Source organism: Orcinus orca, chromosome 21 (assembly GCF_937001465.1).
Source record: "Orcinus orca chromosome 21, mOrcOrc1.1, whole genome shotgun sequence".
NCBI classification, from domain to species: Eukaryota; Metazoa; Chordata; class Mammalia; order Artiodactyla; family Delphinidae; genus Orcinus; species Orcinus orca.
Genome location: NC_064579.1, coordinates 12,240,342 through 12,253,799, shown reverse-complemented (window position 1 = coordinate 12,253,799; position 13,458 = coordinate 12,240,342). Strand labels below are relative to the sequence as shown.

The window sequence follows — 13,458 nt, the reverse complement described above, 5'->3', positions numbered from 1 at the left end:
TAGAACAGAGAAATATCAATATATTGCCAGACTTAAAACAAGAAGGGGAAGTCACGGTGAATCTGAAACTAAGAAATCCTTGAGAAAATGAAAACATCAGGGATCAAATTGAAGAGAGAAGCTGCAGCCTGAAACACTGGTGGCAGGTGCGTGAGCGAACACTACCCTAAAAGGTGGGAGCCGTGCCGGGGAGGCACCGTGCCGGGGAGGCCCCGTACCACTGCAAGTGGTGGAACCTGGGGCCAGGACGGGCTTGGGCAACTCACAGGGGGATTACATGGGGCGCTGTAGTGGGAACAGCCAAGCCAGCAGGTCCACCTGCATCACATACACACACATCCCCATCTCACGCCCTCTAGGGTGGGGAAAACCCGTATCCTCCAGTAGCAAGAATGAGAATACCCAGTCCAGAAGACCAGCCATCAAGGTACCCTGCTTAGTGGCACATCTTTTTTGCCAGTGAAAGCACTGCCTCTCCCTTTAGGCGGGCTGCACAGGCAGGGGCAGCAGGTGGTCTACCCAGGGGATCTCAGCAAAGGGGAGGAGCTCCCAGGCAGGAATAACCGAACAGTTCAGGAGAGCCCAATGGAAGAAAACAAGTTCACAGAATTTACCACCAAGGAAACAGTTGACAGAAAAAAAGATGCTCCACGCTTACAGTTTTGAGTACTGGAGCTATCCACTGGCCTAGAAGGTCACACCGAGTGCTGTACACAACCTGGCTGATGGAGTCAAGTCACAGAACATTTTACTTTTTTTGCACCCAAACCCAATTACGATTCCCCAGGACCGAACCTTGGAGAAAACACTACTTTATTTTTCCTCAAGGCTCTTCTTCCTATAACAATAGATTTGATTCAAAGACACGTAGAATAATCTTATTACTGATAAACCTTTCTCCACAATGTGTTCTCTCCCTGTGGCATACTGTCCTGAGACAGTGAACCTAGAACCTGCTATCTGCATGGATGGGAAGAAAGGGAAAAGTATACCGAATACTCTACATCTCATATGATGTTTTGCATTCCCACCTGAAACGTTACATGGCCCACCATCAGCATTTATTCATTCCACAGACTTTTGGAACCAGATACCAAGACTACAAAGTAATTGAAAAGGAAGGTGAATAGGAATTTGGGAGTAATATATACACACTATTACATGTAAAATAAACAACAAGGACCTACTGCCTAGCATTGGGAAGTCTACTCAATATTTTGTAATAACCTATATGGGAAAAGAATCTGAAAAAGAATATATATATGTATAACTGAATCACTTTGCTGTATACCTGAAACTAATACAACATTGTAAGTCAACACTACTCCAGGTACATACATCCAATACTTAAAAAAATAACTTTTATCACGGAAAAGTGCAAACACCTGCATCTTCAAGGCGCCATCTGATACTTTCTAAAGTCTGTTTCACGGGTGTATAAGATGAAAGTTGAGGAAAGATGTCAGTTAAATTTATGCTTTCTCTTCGCTAAAACAAAAAGCAAAATACAATACACCGTGGGAAAGACGCTGTTGTAAGAATTCCACAGCAGCCAGAGAGAGGAGAGGCTCCGGACCTCCACGGCCAGCATTATGTAGGCAAGGATGAGCTGGGTGTGGGCCCAGGTGAGAGTTCTGTAGAGCACCCGCATCGGCCCGGATCTGATGAACACATTGGCAAAGGTGTGAATCAGGTAGTCGGCTTCCACCATCACAGCCCAGCAGAGGAAACCAAACACCTGTCCCGGGTGGAGTCCGTGCCACCAAGCCGAGAAGACGAACGTCTGCAACAAGGGCCAGGTCCTGCCCTGCTGGAAAACGAGGCGTCGGAGCCACCGAGCTGTGCTCTGGTTCCACTTTCTGGTGAACAGAGCTATCCTGTGGGTTGTTTCCAGCGTCCAAATGTCCGCATCAGGGATGTATCCCTCCTCACCGGGGCTCTGACCAAACTCAGATCCAAAGCCCGCTGCGTAGAGGAGGGAGTCATCCAGGAGCCAGTGGGAGTAGTAGGTGAGTTTGAGGAGCCCGGCAGTGGACCACGTGACATAGACGCACTGCAGTTGCCGGCAGTCCGTCAGTCCTGCCCCTGCGCTCACCGCCCGCCTCACCACGACCTTCAGACACTCTAGTCCCAGAATCTGCAGACCCCTCCGGGTCAGAGCCCAGAAAGAGTGCCTGGGATACAAACTGCTGGGCCCTTGAACACGAGCCTGAAATCTCTGGAAGGAACACAGGGGGCCTCCTAGGAGAGCAGGGAAAAAAAGCAAGTAGCTGAAATAGGGCAGAGCTCCCCACAGACGCTCAGACAAAGAGCTCCTGTTCCTGATGCCTCCTCCTGCTGCTGCTGCTGCCACTTTCCCCTCACGAATGTCCAGAGACAGGGATGTGACCCTCTGGGTCAAGAGCATGAGGGAAGAAAGAGTGACGCAGAACCTGAAAGAGATTTTTTTTTAATGTAAAAACACTCCACGTTCACTTTATCCCCTTGCAGTGCCTCACCCAAGACCCAATGGCAGGGACTTCCCTAGCGGTCCAGTGGCTAAGACTCCATGCTCCCAATGCAGGGGGCCCGGGTTTGATCCCTGGTCAGGAAACTAGATCCTGCATGCATGCTGCCACTAAGAGTCTGCAGGCCGCAACTAAAGATCGCACGTTCCACAACTAAGACCTAGCCCAGCCAAATAAATATTTAAAAAAAAAAAAAAAAAAAGACCCAGTGGCAAATGGGTGGCTCTGAACAATTAAGACCAATCTCATGGCCTGCAGTTCCCCCACAAAGACTCTTGGATTAATCCAGAACCACAGGCTCCTCCGAGCAGGATGGAAAGGTAAATGGAGAAATGAATCATTAGAGAGGCAAATAAATGAATGATGAGGAATATTATGGTGAAACGTTGATTATCGTATTTCTAAGAATACCTTATAAAGATTAGGATCGAGAATCAGGGAGAAATTTGTCACAGAAGAAACAAGACCTTAGTTCTGTTTAGTCTTAGTTCTTCCTATAGACACTATAGGAAGTTGGAGATTTGGACTGTGAACCAGTCCCTGACTGCAAGATTCTGAAGGCTTTGGGATTTGGGCTGAGGAAGGGTGAGTCAAGCTAGAGGTTCAGGGTGTATCCTGAGTCATTAGCAATTTGAGCTGTGTTCTTAACCAATCACCTGACCTGTTCCTGCGTCACCATCACACAGTAGAGAAGATCCTGCTGACCATGGAGAAAATCAATGAAAATTACAGTGACACACTCTACAGTCAGGAACACTGTCCTGTGGGGAGAAAATGGCTCTGTTTCCCAACCGTTGCTGCTTCTGTGTCTGAGAACTTAAGGACAACTGACCTCCTTACTTGACCTATCAAACAGTAAGCGAAGTAGCCACCAAATGCCACTAACCCCTGTTCAGTCAGTCCTCTTCTGTTAAGGGCTGAATGTGTCCTCCCCCACCCCAAATTCATATGTCGGGGTCCTAACCTCCAGCACCTCAGAATATGTATATTTGGGGATGGATCTTTAAGAGGTAATTAAGGTAAAACGAGGTCATGAGGGTGGGCCCTAACCCAAGATGACTGGTTTCCATATAAGAAGAGAGAAGGACACAGACACACATAGAGGGAAGACCATGTGAAAGCAGAGGGAGAAGACGGTATCTACAAGCCAAGGAGAGAGGCCTCAGGAGAAGCTGAACCTGCCAACACTTTGACCTTGGACTTCCAGCCTCCAGAGGAAGTAAATGTTTGCTGTTGAAGCCACCCTGTCTGCAGTACTTTGTATGAGAGCCAGAGCAAACTAACACATCTTCCCGCTTCAGCTCAGGTTCAGCCTCCCTCCTGTGCAGCCAGATTCTTCAACTTGCTCCTCCAGCCCCTATCAGGTCCGGGCTTCTTCCTGAAATCCTAAGTCACCACATCGCGGTCAGTACTCCCCACTCCCTATCCACCCACCATCTTGCCTCTTCTTCAGAGAAGCAGGCCCTGGAGCCTTTGGTGAAAACAGTCAGAATAAAGATTAGGATTCTGGGTGTGGGAGGGATGGCAGAGTAAGGCAACCCATGGCAACTAGAATCAGAGGGGTGACCCCCTCGACAGGTCACCACTCCAGTTCACCGTGCGACCATGAAGCCAGTCCAGTGGTGATCATGGCGAGAGCCAGGAACAGCAGGCTTCAGGATGGCAGAGACGCCTGTTTCCCTCTAATCCTGGTGATCTCACTGGCTCAGGAAAACAATGTCCCTAGACTGTAATTAGCGCCCTATTTTTTTCTTCCTGGATTGAGTGACTTCCCTTTTTCTGGGGGATGGAAGAGCTGAGTGTCAGTGAAAGTAAAACTCTTGCAGAGCAGGTGTGTGGGAAGGCAGCAAAGGTTTATGGTAGATTTATACCTTTCCTGTCCTACTGAAACAGCGGGGAAGCTGCCGGCTATGTGTCTAAACTACCTACACTGAGGCGTGTGTACTCTGCTTAGTCACCTGCAGGCCGGCCTCATCTGTGGGCCCTGGGACTCCTGGCTCACCCCCTTTCTCGGGCACAATGTGAATTACAGCTAGTGTCAGGCACTGTGCCATGCAGGCAGCACATGGTAGTTACTAGGAGATTAGTCATACAATGACACTTACATTCATTCATTAACTCTAACCTAAGAGGCTTGCGAGATAGGTATTGCTATCCCCCCAACACACACTTACACACACCCTTTATTTCAGGAAAAGACATTGAGGCTGAGAGAGGTTGACTGACTCACTCAAGATCACACTGATGGGATGCGGAAGAACTGGATTCAAAGTCCACGCCCAGGTCCTCCCCACCAGCACCCCGGTGCACGCAAACCCTGGTGGGCTCCGTAGGAACACAGGAACGGGCTGCTTTACCTCGTGGAAGGAGCTTCTTGCAGATAATACTCCGTATAGTGCAGACCCAGGTGGCACAGCGTCTGCCAGCTCATCTGAAAGAGGAAAGTCAGCCTGTGGACGTCCTGGGGGCCCAGCGAGTAGATCAGGACCACGGTGCACAGAGCGGGGATGAAGACCAGCACAGCGAAGGAACCCATGGCGGCTACTGCCAGGGCTCCTCCTACCACCAGGAGGAACAGGTACCTGGAACACAGAACGCCTTGGAGCAGTGCGACAGATGAGTCACTTCCCATGGCAGCCCATCTGTGGAACCCAGTGGAGGTGGGCGCCCCCTCACCCCTACAGAAGTCACACTGTTGTCACTCTGCAGTATTCCTCCTGTTCTGAAGGAGAGAAACATGGAGGGTAGAGGCAGAGTCCATTTGTAAACCACTTCTGCAGGAGACAAATCTTGACTTCTGCCTCTGGGACCCTGGGCACCCCTCTTTGATGTCTGCCAGACCAGTGGGGAGACACCTGCCCCCAACAATCCTGTGGGGACCGGTCTGGAATGTTTCCCAGTGGGGTCACACCCAGCCCTGCGCTTGCTGCCCGACCAAAGTGATGGGAATCTAGGATCCAGGATCTAGGAGGACTCTAGACATCATCTCATACAGATGAGTCTCTTCCCTTTCCACAGAGCTGCACACCCTGGCCCTCAATGCCTCCCTTTGATAAGTGTTTGAGAACTCGATTACAAAGTCTTTAAGTGTATCATTTAATATTTTTTGTCGTCTGCATACATAGTTTAGCCTATTCTCCAAATTCATACGAATAAAACCATACAGTATTTGCTTATTTGAGTAAAGCTCCTATCATTAGTATAATATTTTGTTTTTTTAATTTATTGAAGTATAGTTGATTTACAATGTTTCAGGTGTACAGCAAAGCGATTCAGTTATACATATGTATACTCCTTTTCAGATTATTTTCTAGCATAGTTTATGATAAGATATTGAGTGTAGTTCCCTGTGCTATACAGTAGGTTCTTGTTGTCTGTTTTATATATAGTAGTGTGTATATGTTAATCCCGAACTCCAAATTTATCTCTACCCCCTCCCCAGCTATCCCTTTGGTAACCATAGTTTGTTTTCTATGTCTGTGAGTCTATTGTCTATCTCTGTTTTGTAAATAAGTTCATTTGTATCATTTTTTAGATTCTACCTGTAAGTGATACCACGAGATTTGTCTTTATATCTACCCTTAATCCTCTCTACTGTACTTTAAGTTCTCATGACTTGGTGCTTTTTGCAATGTTGTAAATACATGTTGTAAATGATGTTGTAAATACATCAGTGAAGTGGTTTGTGGAGCATGCCTCCTTTGGAAGCCAGCGGATGCCCTCTGGATCTGCAGAGGCACCAGAGTTTCCATATTATGAGGACTCAGCTCTTCTTTCCACAGTATATGGAGATTTGTTTGTTTTTTCCTTTTAACTGGTGCGTGGTTAAGAAATCTGAACAAACAGGCCAGAAAAAAAATCTGAAACAGGGACTGAGTGGTCAGGGACAGGAAAAGTGAATGAATCTCTATGTCACAGGGTATAGATCATGGCTCCTTGGCCTGTGACGCACACGCCTTTGCAAGAATTTCTTTCTTTCTTGAGGGAGACGGCAGGTGCTTCAGTGTGCGAGGCTCTATTCCACAGGCCCTGGCCATTCCTGAGCTTCACACTATGCTTGGGATGACTCCTCCTCTACCCGCCCAAGCCTTCGCCTCCCTGCCATCGGAAAATAGGGGAGAACACTTATTCCTTACACAGCAGAGGTGAAACATGAAACAGTGCCCTTTCCCAAAGCAACTGCCCTGGGGATTTGTAAACATTATTATGTCTACACATGTACAATGCAGGATGCATGATTTTCTGGAGTGCTTATTTTATTCTGGGCATTGGCCCAATAATTCTTTTATATGAAATATCTTCATTTAACCCTTAAAACAATCCCATGAGGTAGGCATTATTATTTCCATTTTACAGATGAACTCAGAGAGTTTATCCACATACACAAGGACACTCAGGAAGTGAGGGACCAGGACTCACCAGGCTAACTCCCAAAGCCAACAATCTTAACCTATGGGAATTAGCCCCTATTTTTGCACTTGTTTTGCTTTATTGTTTGTGATTCTTTCTCAATAGGAAACTTTTTTTTTTAACAACTGCTTCCCTCGTCTCCTAAACAGAGGTAAAGTGCCATTAACCAGTTGTGACGATGTAATAACCTGCCATAGTTTAATCGAGCTCAGCCATCCTGGTTGCTAGAAACAGCTGGATTTTACTTATTAATCCCCAATATATAAAAATCCTAGTTTCCAAAATAAGTGAATTATTAAGAGGTAGAACTTCGGCAATGGATTTTCACTTTACAAAAGGATATTCCATAGAACCTTTTTTTAAAAATAGGGGCTGTCTCTAATGTATTGAATTTACCAGGAATAAAAAAATCATTTCGATCAAGTTATCAAATCTCTAGTGACAATAATTTTGGATCCCACGTAGAGATAAAACTAATCGAACAAAATTTATTTTGACTTTTTTCATTTCTCTGAGAAATCATACAAAGGCATTAAAAAAATCACATAGTTGTATATTTAATAAAATTTAATTTTATTGAAAATGATAGAATACCATGAAATTAAGACTGTTCAAGAACATCTGGGGCATATGGTTGATTTATAGATGCATCTATTTGGGGAATTCCTATATCACCCCAACATCCCTCTGTCCCCCATTTATTTTCATCCTTTTCCTACTTAATGTGACCCTATCAAACTTTGGCTGAGTCAATGCAGACATGATGTCAATTTCCAGTTCCGATTCACTCTATTAGACATAATCATGATCAAGCAATCAATAATTGGTGGCAGTGATGATAACTTAAAAACAACCAGTGTAATTAGTATTTAATATTCACATCTGCACTCCAACCTGGGCTTTTTGATCTACTGTAGTATTCATAGACGTAAGAGCAAAATTAGCCATCAAACCTACCTGGCATGAGTGGAAAATGAATCCATAATGCAGAGATAATTAAAGAGAAGCGCAAAAGGAAAAGCAGCCCCTTGATAAAGTGATACAGGATGGAGGAAGAACAGCTGAAGCCAATCCATCATGAACTGGAACAAAAGATACTGTCCTTTCCAGAATCCTTAACGGATGCTTTCCTGGAAATCTCAACCAGGTTCTCTTTGATCTTTTTATACGGTTTAGGAAGGCCTGGCTGAGCAAAAGGCAAACAAAAGCACTGGAGATAAGCAGTATAAAAGTTGGCTTTCTGATAAAGGGAACTCACTATAGAAACCAAAACGCATCTGGTGTTAGATTACCTAGTAAGGATATGTATGAAAAGCATTGCTTTCAGAAGTTCTGGTTTTGTTTATACACTGCAGTATTTGCCTTTCCAGTCATCTGACTTTCATATTCTTCTCACTAAGTAAATGGAAAATCTCATTTTCCAGTTGTGGACAGGCAACTCACCCGACTGGGGAGGGGGAACAAACTGTGAGGAAGGGAGGCCGGTTCCCCCTCCCAGCCCTTTCCTCCTTAGGCTCTTTATACTATTCCCTTATGCTATTTCTTCTTTTTTTTTATGGTACCTAGTCACCACCCTTTATATACCTATTTCTCGATTAGTTTGTTGCCCGTCTCCCTGCTCCCTGAGCTCTGCAAGGGAGGAATTTGTTTTGTTTATTGCTGTACCCCACTACCTATAGAACAGTGCTGGATGCGTACGATGTACTCAGTAAGTACCTGTTAACATTTGAAAGGTTTTAAGGAAGCTAAAGTGTGGAGAGGAACATTTAAAGAGAAGCTCTTCTTTAGGGTGTGGACAAGAAATCCAAGAGACACTGCCTACAAGCAAGACAAGAACAAGAGGCCAGGGCTTCCCTGGTGGCGCAGTGGTTGAGAGTCCGCCTGCCAATGCAGGGGACACGGGTATGGCCGCTGAGCCTGCGCGTCCGGAGCCTGTGCTCCGCAACGGGAGAGGCCACAGCAGTGAGGGGCCCGCGTACCGCAAAAAAGAAAAGAACAAGAGGCCATTTCTTGGCGGGTAGAGGTCTATCTACTGAGCCCAGAGCATTACAACGCCATCCCAGACCAACCACTTTTCATCTCTGAAGGCACATGCAAGAGCAAGCAGCCTTAAATAAGGAACAGGAGAGTATAGCCTGATTCAAAAGCATCTTAAGGGCAAGGACCCCTGTTAGTGGGAGACAGCTCTGCACAGAAGAGAAAACATGAAAGAGAGCCTCCAATTAGCTAGGGAACTCTGAGCAAATCAGTCACTTCTCTGAGACTGAACATCTTCATCTTAAAATTCTATATAATAATGACTGTCATTCAGCAGAATTGTGTTGTCTTCAACAGAACTGTTATGAAGATTAGATAACATATGTAAAAGCATGGAGGATAAAGCTGGTTGGTTGAATGTAGTTGAAGGTAACACAATTGAATAATAAAAATGATGAGCATTATTGGGCTACCATTTTATTTACTATTTTTTAAAATAAATTTATTTATTTTTGGCTGTGTTGGGGTTTTTTTTGTTGTTGCTGCTCGCGGGCTTTCTCTAGTTGCAGCGAGCGGGGGCTACTCTTCTTTGTGGTGCGCAGGCTTCTCATTGCAGTGGTTTCTCTTGTTGTGGCGCACGTGTTCTAGGTGTGCGGGCTTCAGTAGTTGTGGCTCGCGGGCTCTAGAGCACAGGCTCGGTAGTTGTGGTGCATGGGCTTAGTTGCTCTGCGGCACGTGGGATCGTCCCAAACCAGGGCTCGAAACCGTGTCCCCTGCATTGGCAGGCAGATTCTTAACCACTGCACCACCAGGGAAGTCCCTGGGCTACCATTTTATGACAGACCTGTGCTAAGCACTTGGAATAGAAGGATGACTAAGATACGGTTCCTGCCCTCAAGTAGCTCTGAATCTACTAGGGAGAAGGAAATGGCAACAAATACTTGCATTAAAGAACTATAGGTGCAGTATACCACTGGCACACTGTACTGGACAAACAAAGAAGCAATCATCAGCAGAGATAAGGAATTTTTAAAATGCAGGGGAAGTGGGGAAGGGGGAATGCTTACATTGGCTCTGGAAGGATGTTTCCAAACAGATGGATAATTTATTCCAGGCCACAGATGGCACAAAGACCTAGACAAACAGTAGAGCAATTAATGGGAGAAAAGGGCTCCCTAAGCAATGAATAAGCTCACATCGTAGTAAACATATTAAAATGCAACCACAAGCCCCATTAAATATACTTGCTAGGTTCAGAAGAATTGAGTTGCACTTAGTTTGTTAGGGAAAAGGTTATGCTTTTTGTCATTGAATTAAATATTTATTAATTTAATGTACTTTCTGCATTAATTAATGTACTTTCTGCATTTTGGAATCAGCATATTTTATTTGCAGGTCTCAAACATTTTATAGGTTCCCCGAAAGGCTTATAGGCCCTAGACACTGTAGCTAATATTGATAAAATGGTCCTTTTTACAAGCATGCCATGAGGGTTAATTCTGTGTCAACTCAGGCTATGCTGCCCAGCTGTTTGGTCATCACCAGTCTAACTACTGAGCGAAGGTATTTTTAAGATGAGATTAAAATGAGATTTAAATCAGTAGACTTTTAGTAAAACATATTACCATCCAAAATGTGGGGGGTGACTTCCAAAATATGGGGGGTGACTTCCCTGGTGGTGCAGTGGTTAAGAATCTGCCTGTCAATGCAGGGGACACGGGTTCAAGCCCTGGTTTGGGAAGATCCCACGTGCCGAGGAGCAAGTAAGCCCGTGCGCCACAACTACTGAGCCTGCACTCTAGAGCCCGCGAGCCACAACTACTGGAGCCCGCGAGCCACAACAACTGAGCCCACATGCTGCCACTACTGAAGCCCCCACGCCTAGAGCCCGTGCTCCGCAACAAGAGAAGACACCGCAATGAGAAACCCGCGCACCACAACGAAGAGTAGCCCCCGCTCCCCGCAACTAGAGAAAGCCCGCGCGCAGCAATGAAGACCCAACACAGCCAAAAATAAATAAATAAAATAAACAAAATGTGGGTGGGCCTCATCCAATCAGCTGAAGGCCTTAAGAGCAAAGACTGAGGTTTCCCCCCCGCAGAAAGCAATTCTGCCTCATAGAAACCCTGCCTGAATTTCCCACTTGTAGATTTTGGATTTGAGACTGCAAGATCAACTTCTTCCAGCCTGGGGTTCTGCGTAACTACGTGAGCCAGTTCCTTAAAATAAATGTGTGTCTCCCACGGCTTCTGCTTCTCTGGAGAACACTAGCACCCATGCCATGGAGGTCTTTTTTTTTTTTAACATCTTTATTGGAGTATAATTGCTTTACAGTGGTGTGTTAGTTTCTGCTGTATAACAAAGTGAATCAGCTATACATATACATATATCCCCATATCCCCTCCCTCTTGCGTCTCCCTCCCACCCTCCCTATCCCACCCCCCTAGGGGGTCACAAAGCACGGAGCTGATCTCCCTGTGCCATGCAGCTGCTTCCCACTTGTTATCTACTCTATGTTTCTTAGTGTATATATGTCCATGCCACTCTCTCACTTCGTCCCAGCTTACCCTTCCCACTCCCCATGTCCTCAAGTCCATTCTCTACGTCTGTGTCCTTATTCCTGTCCTGCCCCTAGGTTCTTCAGAAACTTTTTTTTTTTTAGATTCCATATATATGTGTGAGCATATGGTATTTATTTTTCTCTTTCTGACTTACTTCACTCTGTATGACAGACTCGAGGTCCATCCACCTCACTACAAATAACTCCATTTCTTTTTATGGCTGAGTAATATTCCGTGGTATATATGTGCCACATCTTCTTTATCCATTCATCTGTCGATGGACACTTAGGTTGCTTCCGTGTCCTGGCTATTGTAAGTAGAGCTGCAATGAACATTGTGGTACATGACTCTGTTTGAATTATGCTTTTCTCAGGGTATATGCCCAGTAGTGGGATTGCTGGGTCATATGGTAGTTCTATTTTTAGTGTTTTAAGGAACCACCATACTGTTCTGTATAGTGGCTGTATCAATTTACATTCCCACCAACAGTGCAAGAGGGTTCCCTTTTCTCCACACCCTCTCCAGCATTTACTGTTTGTAGATTTTTTGATGATGGCCATTCTGACTGGGCCATGGAAGTCTTTCAAATTAATTTAGACAGACATTGCTTAAAAATGAATAGGTGTTTACATGCTTGGAGACAACAGGATGTTTTAAATTCATCCATATATTTAGTCAACAATTTTTTTTTGAGTATCATCTATGTGTCAGGTACTGTGGTCAGTGAGTAAAGAGTAGGGACAAACTCATATGGCCTTACTTTCATGGAACTTAGTCTTTGGGGGAGGTGGGAAAAGAAATACAGCTGGTGATGGATGCTATCCTTATCCCTTGGAGATAACCAACAGTATAGCAAGAGTGACCTATTTTTTTAAAAAATTTTATTTTATATTGGACTATAGTTGATTTACAATATTTTACTAGTTTCAGGTGTATAGCAAAGTGATTCAGTTATATATATACATATAAGAGTGACCTATTTCTGACTCAGTGGTCAGAGAGGCTTCTCTGAGAATGAAGGTCAGTTTCTTGTATCAACTGAGCTGGGCTACAGTTCTCAGTTATTCAATCAAACGCCAGTCTAGGTGATGTAGTGAAAGTATTTTGTTGATGTGATTAAATGCCATAACCAGCTGATTTTAAGGAATAGAGATTATCCTAGATAATCTGGGTGGGCTTGATTCAATCAGTTAAAAGGCCTTGGGGCAGAGCTGGAGCTTCCTGAAGAAAGTCCACCTGTAGACAGGGCTTCACTCCATGTGTCGGAGTTCCAGGCTGCCCTGAAGATTTCTCACCTGCCTAGCCAGCCCCACAATCACGCTGACCAATTCCCTGCAATAAATCTCTTAATATATTATCTCCTAGTGGTTCTGCTTCTGTGGTGGAACCCTGGCTGATACGCCCAGTATATGACATCTATCTGAGACTAGAGTCAGAAGCGGGGGCGGGGGTGGTGGTGGTGAGGGCAGGTGGAAGCTCTTTGGGTCTGAGATTCAGCCTGGCTTCCTGGAGAATGAAAGTGTGATTAGAGAAAGAGAAAGAGAACATGAAATTAAAGAAGAGAGAACTGGGCAGGGGCTGGATTTTGAAAGGAATGGGAAGTAAAATAACTGAATTTGGTTTTTAAAGGATGATTTTAGCTACAGGAGAGTGGCTTGGATGGGGGTGTGATTTCAGAGGTCACGGGTGGAGGGGCAGGCTACAGGGGGAGGTTAGATTAGAGAGGTGGCAGAGTAAATGATGCAAAGTGTAAGAATGAGATATAGGAGCTACAGAACTTGCCGGTGAATTATGTATGGAGAGGTGAGGACTGCCAAGGATGACTGTTGAGTCTCTTACTTGAGCAGCTGGGTGAACGGCGGACTCCTTTACTAGACAGAGATCAAATGACCAACTTGGATCCTCTGGAGAGAGGGCAAGGGCGTAAATCAAAAGCTCTGTTCTGGACATTTTAGGTTTCATAAGACCTTGAGGCACCCAAGTGGACAGGTGAAGTAGGCAAT

At 45.1% G+C, this 13,458-nt stretch overlaps 1 protein-coding gene across 1 annotated transcript; it reads right to left on the bottom strand.

Moving 5' to 3' along the window:
* Window positions 1–835: 835 nt before the first annotated feature.
* Window positions 836–8,073, bottom strand: MBOAT4 (membrane bound O-acyltransferase domain containing 4). Its single transcript, XM_004277148.2, has 3 exons — window positions 7,875–8,073; window positions 4,865–5,089; window positions 836–2,432 (listed from the first exon to the last, which is right to left on the bottom strand). Exons 1-3 carry the CDS (start codon window positions 7,994–7,996, stop codon window positions 1,463–1,465), a joined length of 1,317 nt encoding a protein of 438 aa, XP_004277196.2. The 5' UTR covers window positions 7,997–8,073; the 3' UTR covers window positions 836–1,462.
* Window positions 8,074–13,458: the final 5,385 nt, after the last annotated feature.

Coding starts and splice junctions, on each gene's coding strand:
- MBOAT4 (XM_004277148.2), bottom strand. CDS start 7,996: ATGATGGATTGGCTTCAGCTGTTCTTCCTCCATCCTGTATCACTTTAT. Junction 5,090..7,874: donor TCATTTTCCACTCATGCCAG/GTAGGTTTGATG, acceptor TCTGTGTTCCAG/GTACCTGTTCCTCCTGGTGG. Junction 2,433..4,864: donor CAAGAAGCTCCTTCCACGAG/GTAAAGCAGCCC, acceptor AATCTCTTTCAG/GTTCTGCGTCACTCTTTCTT.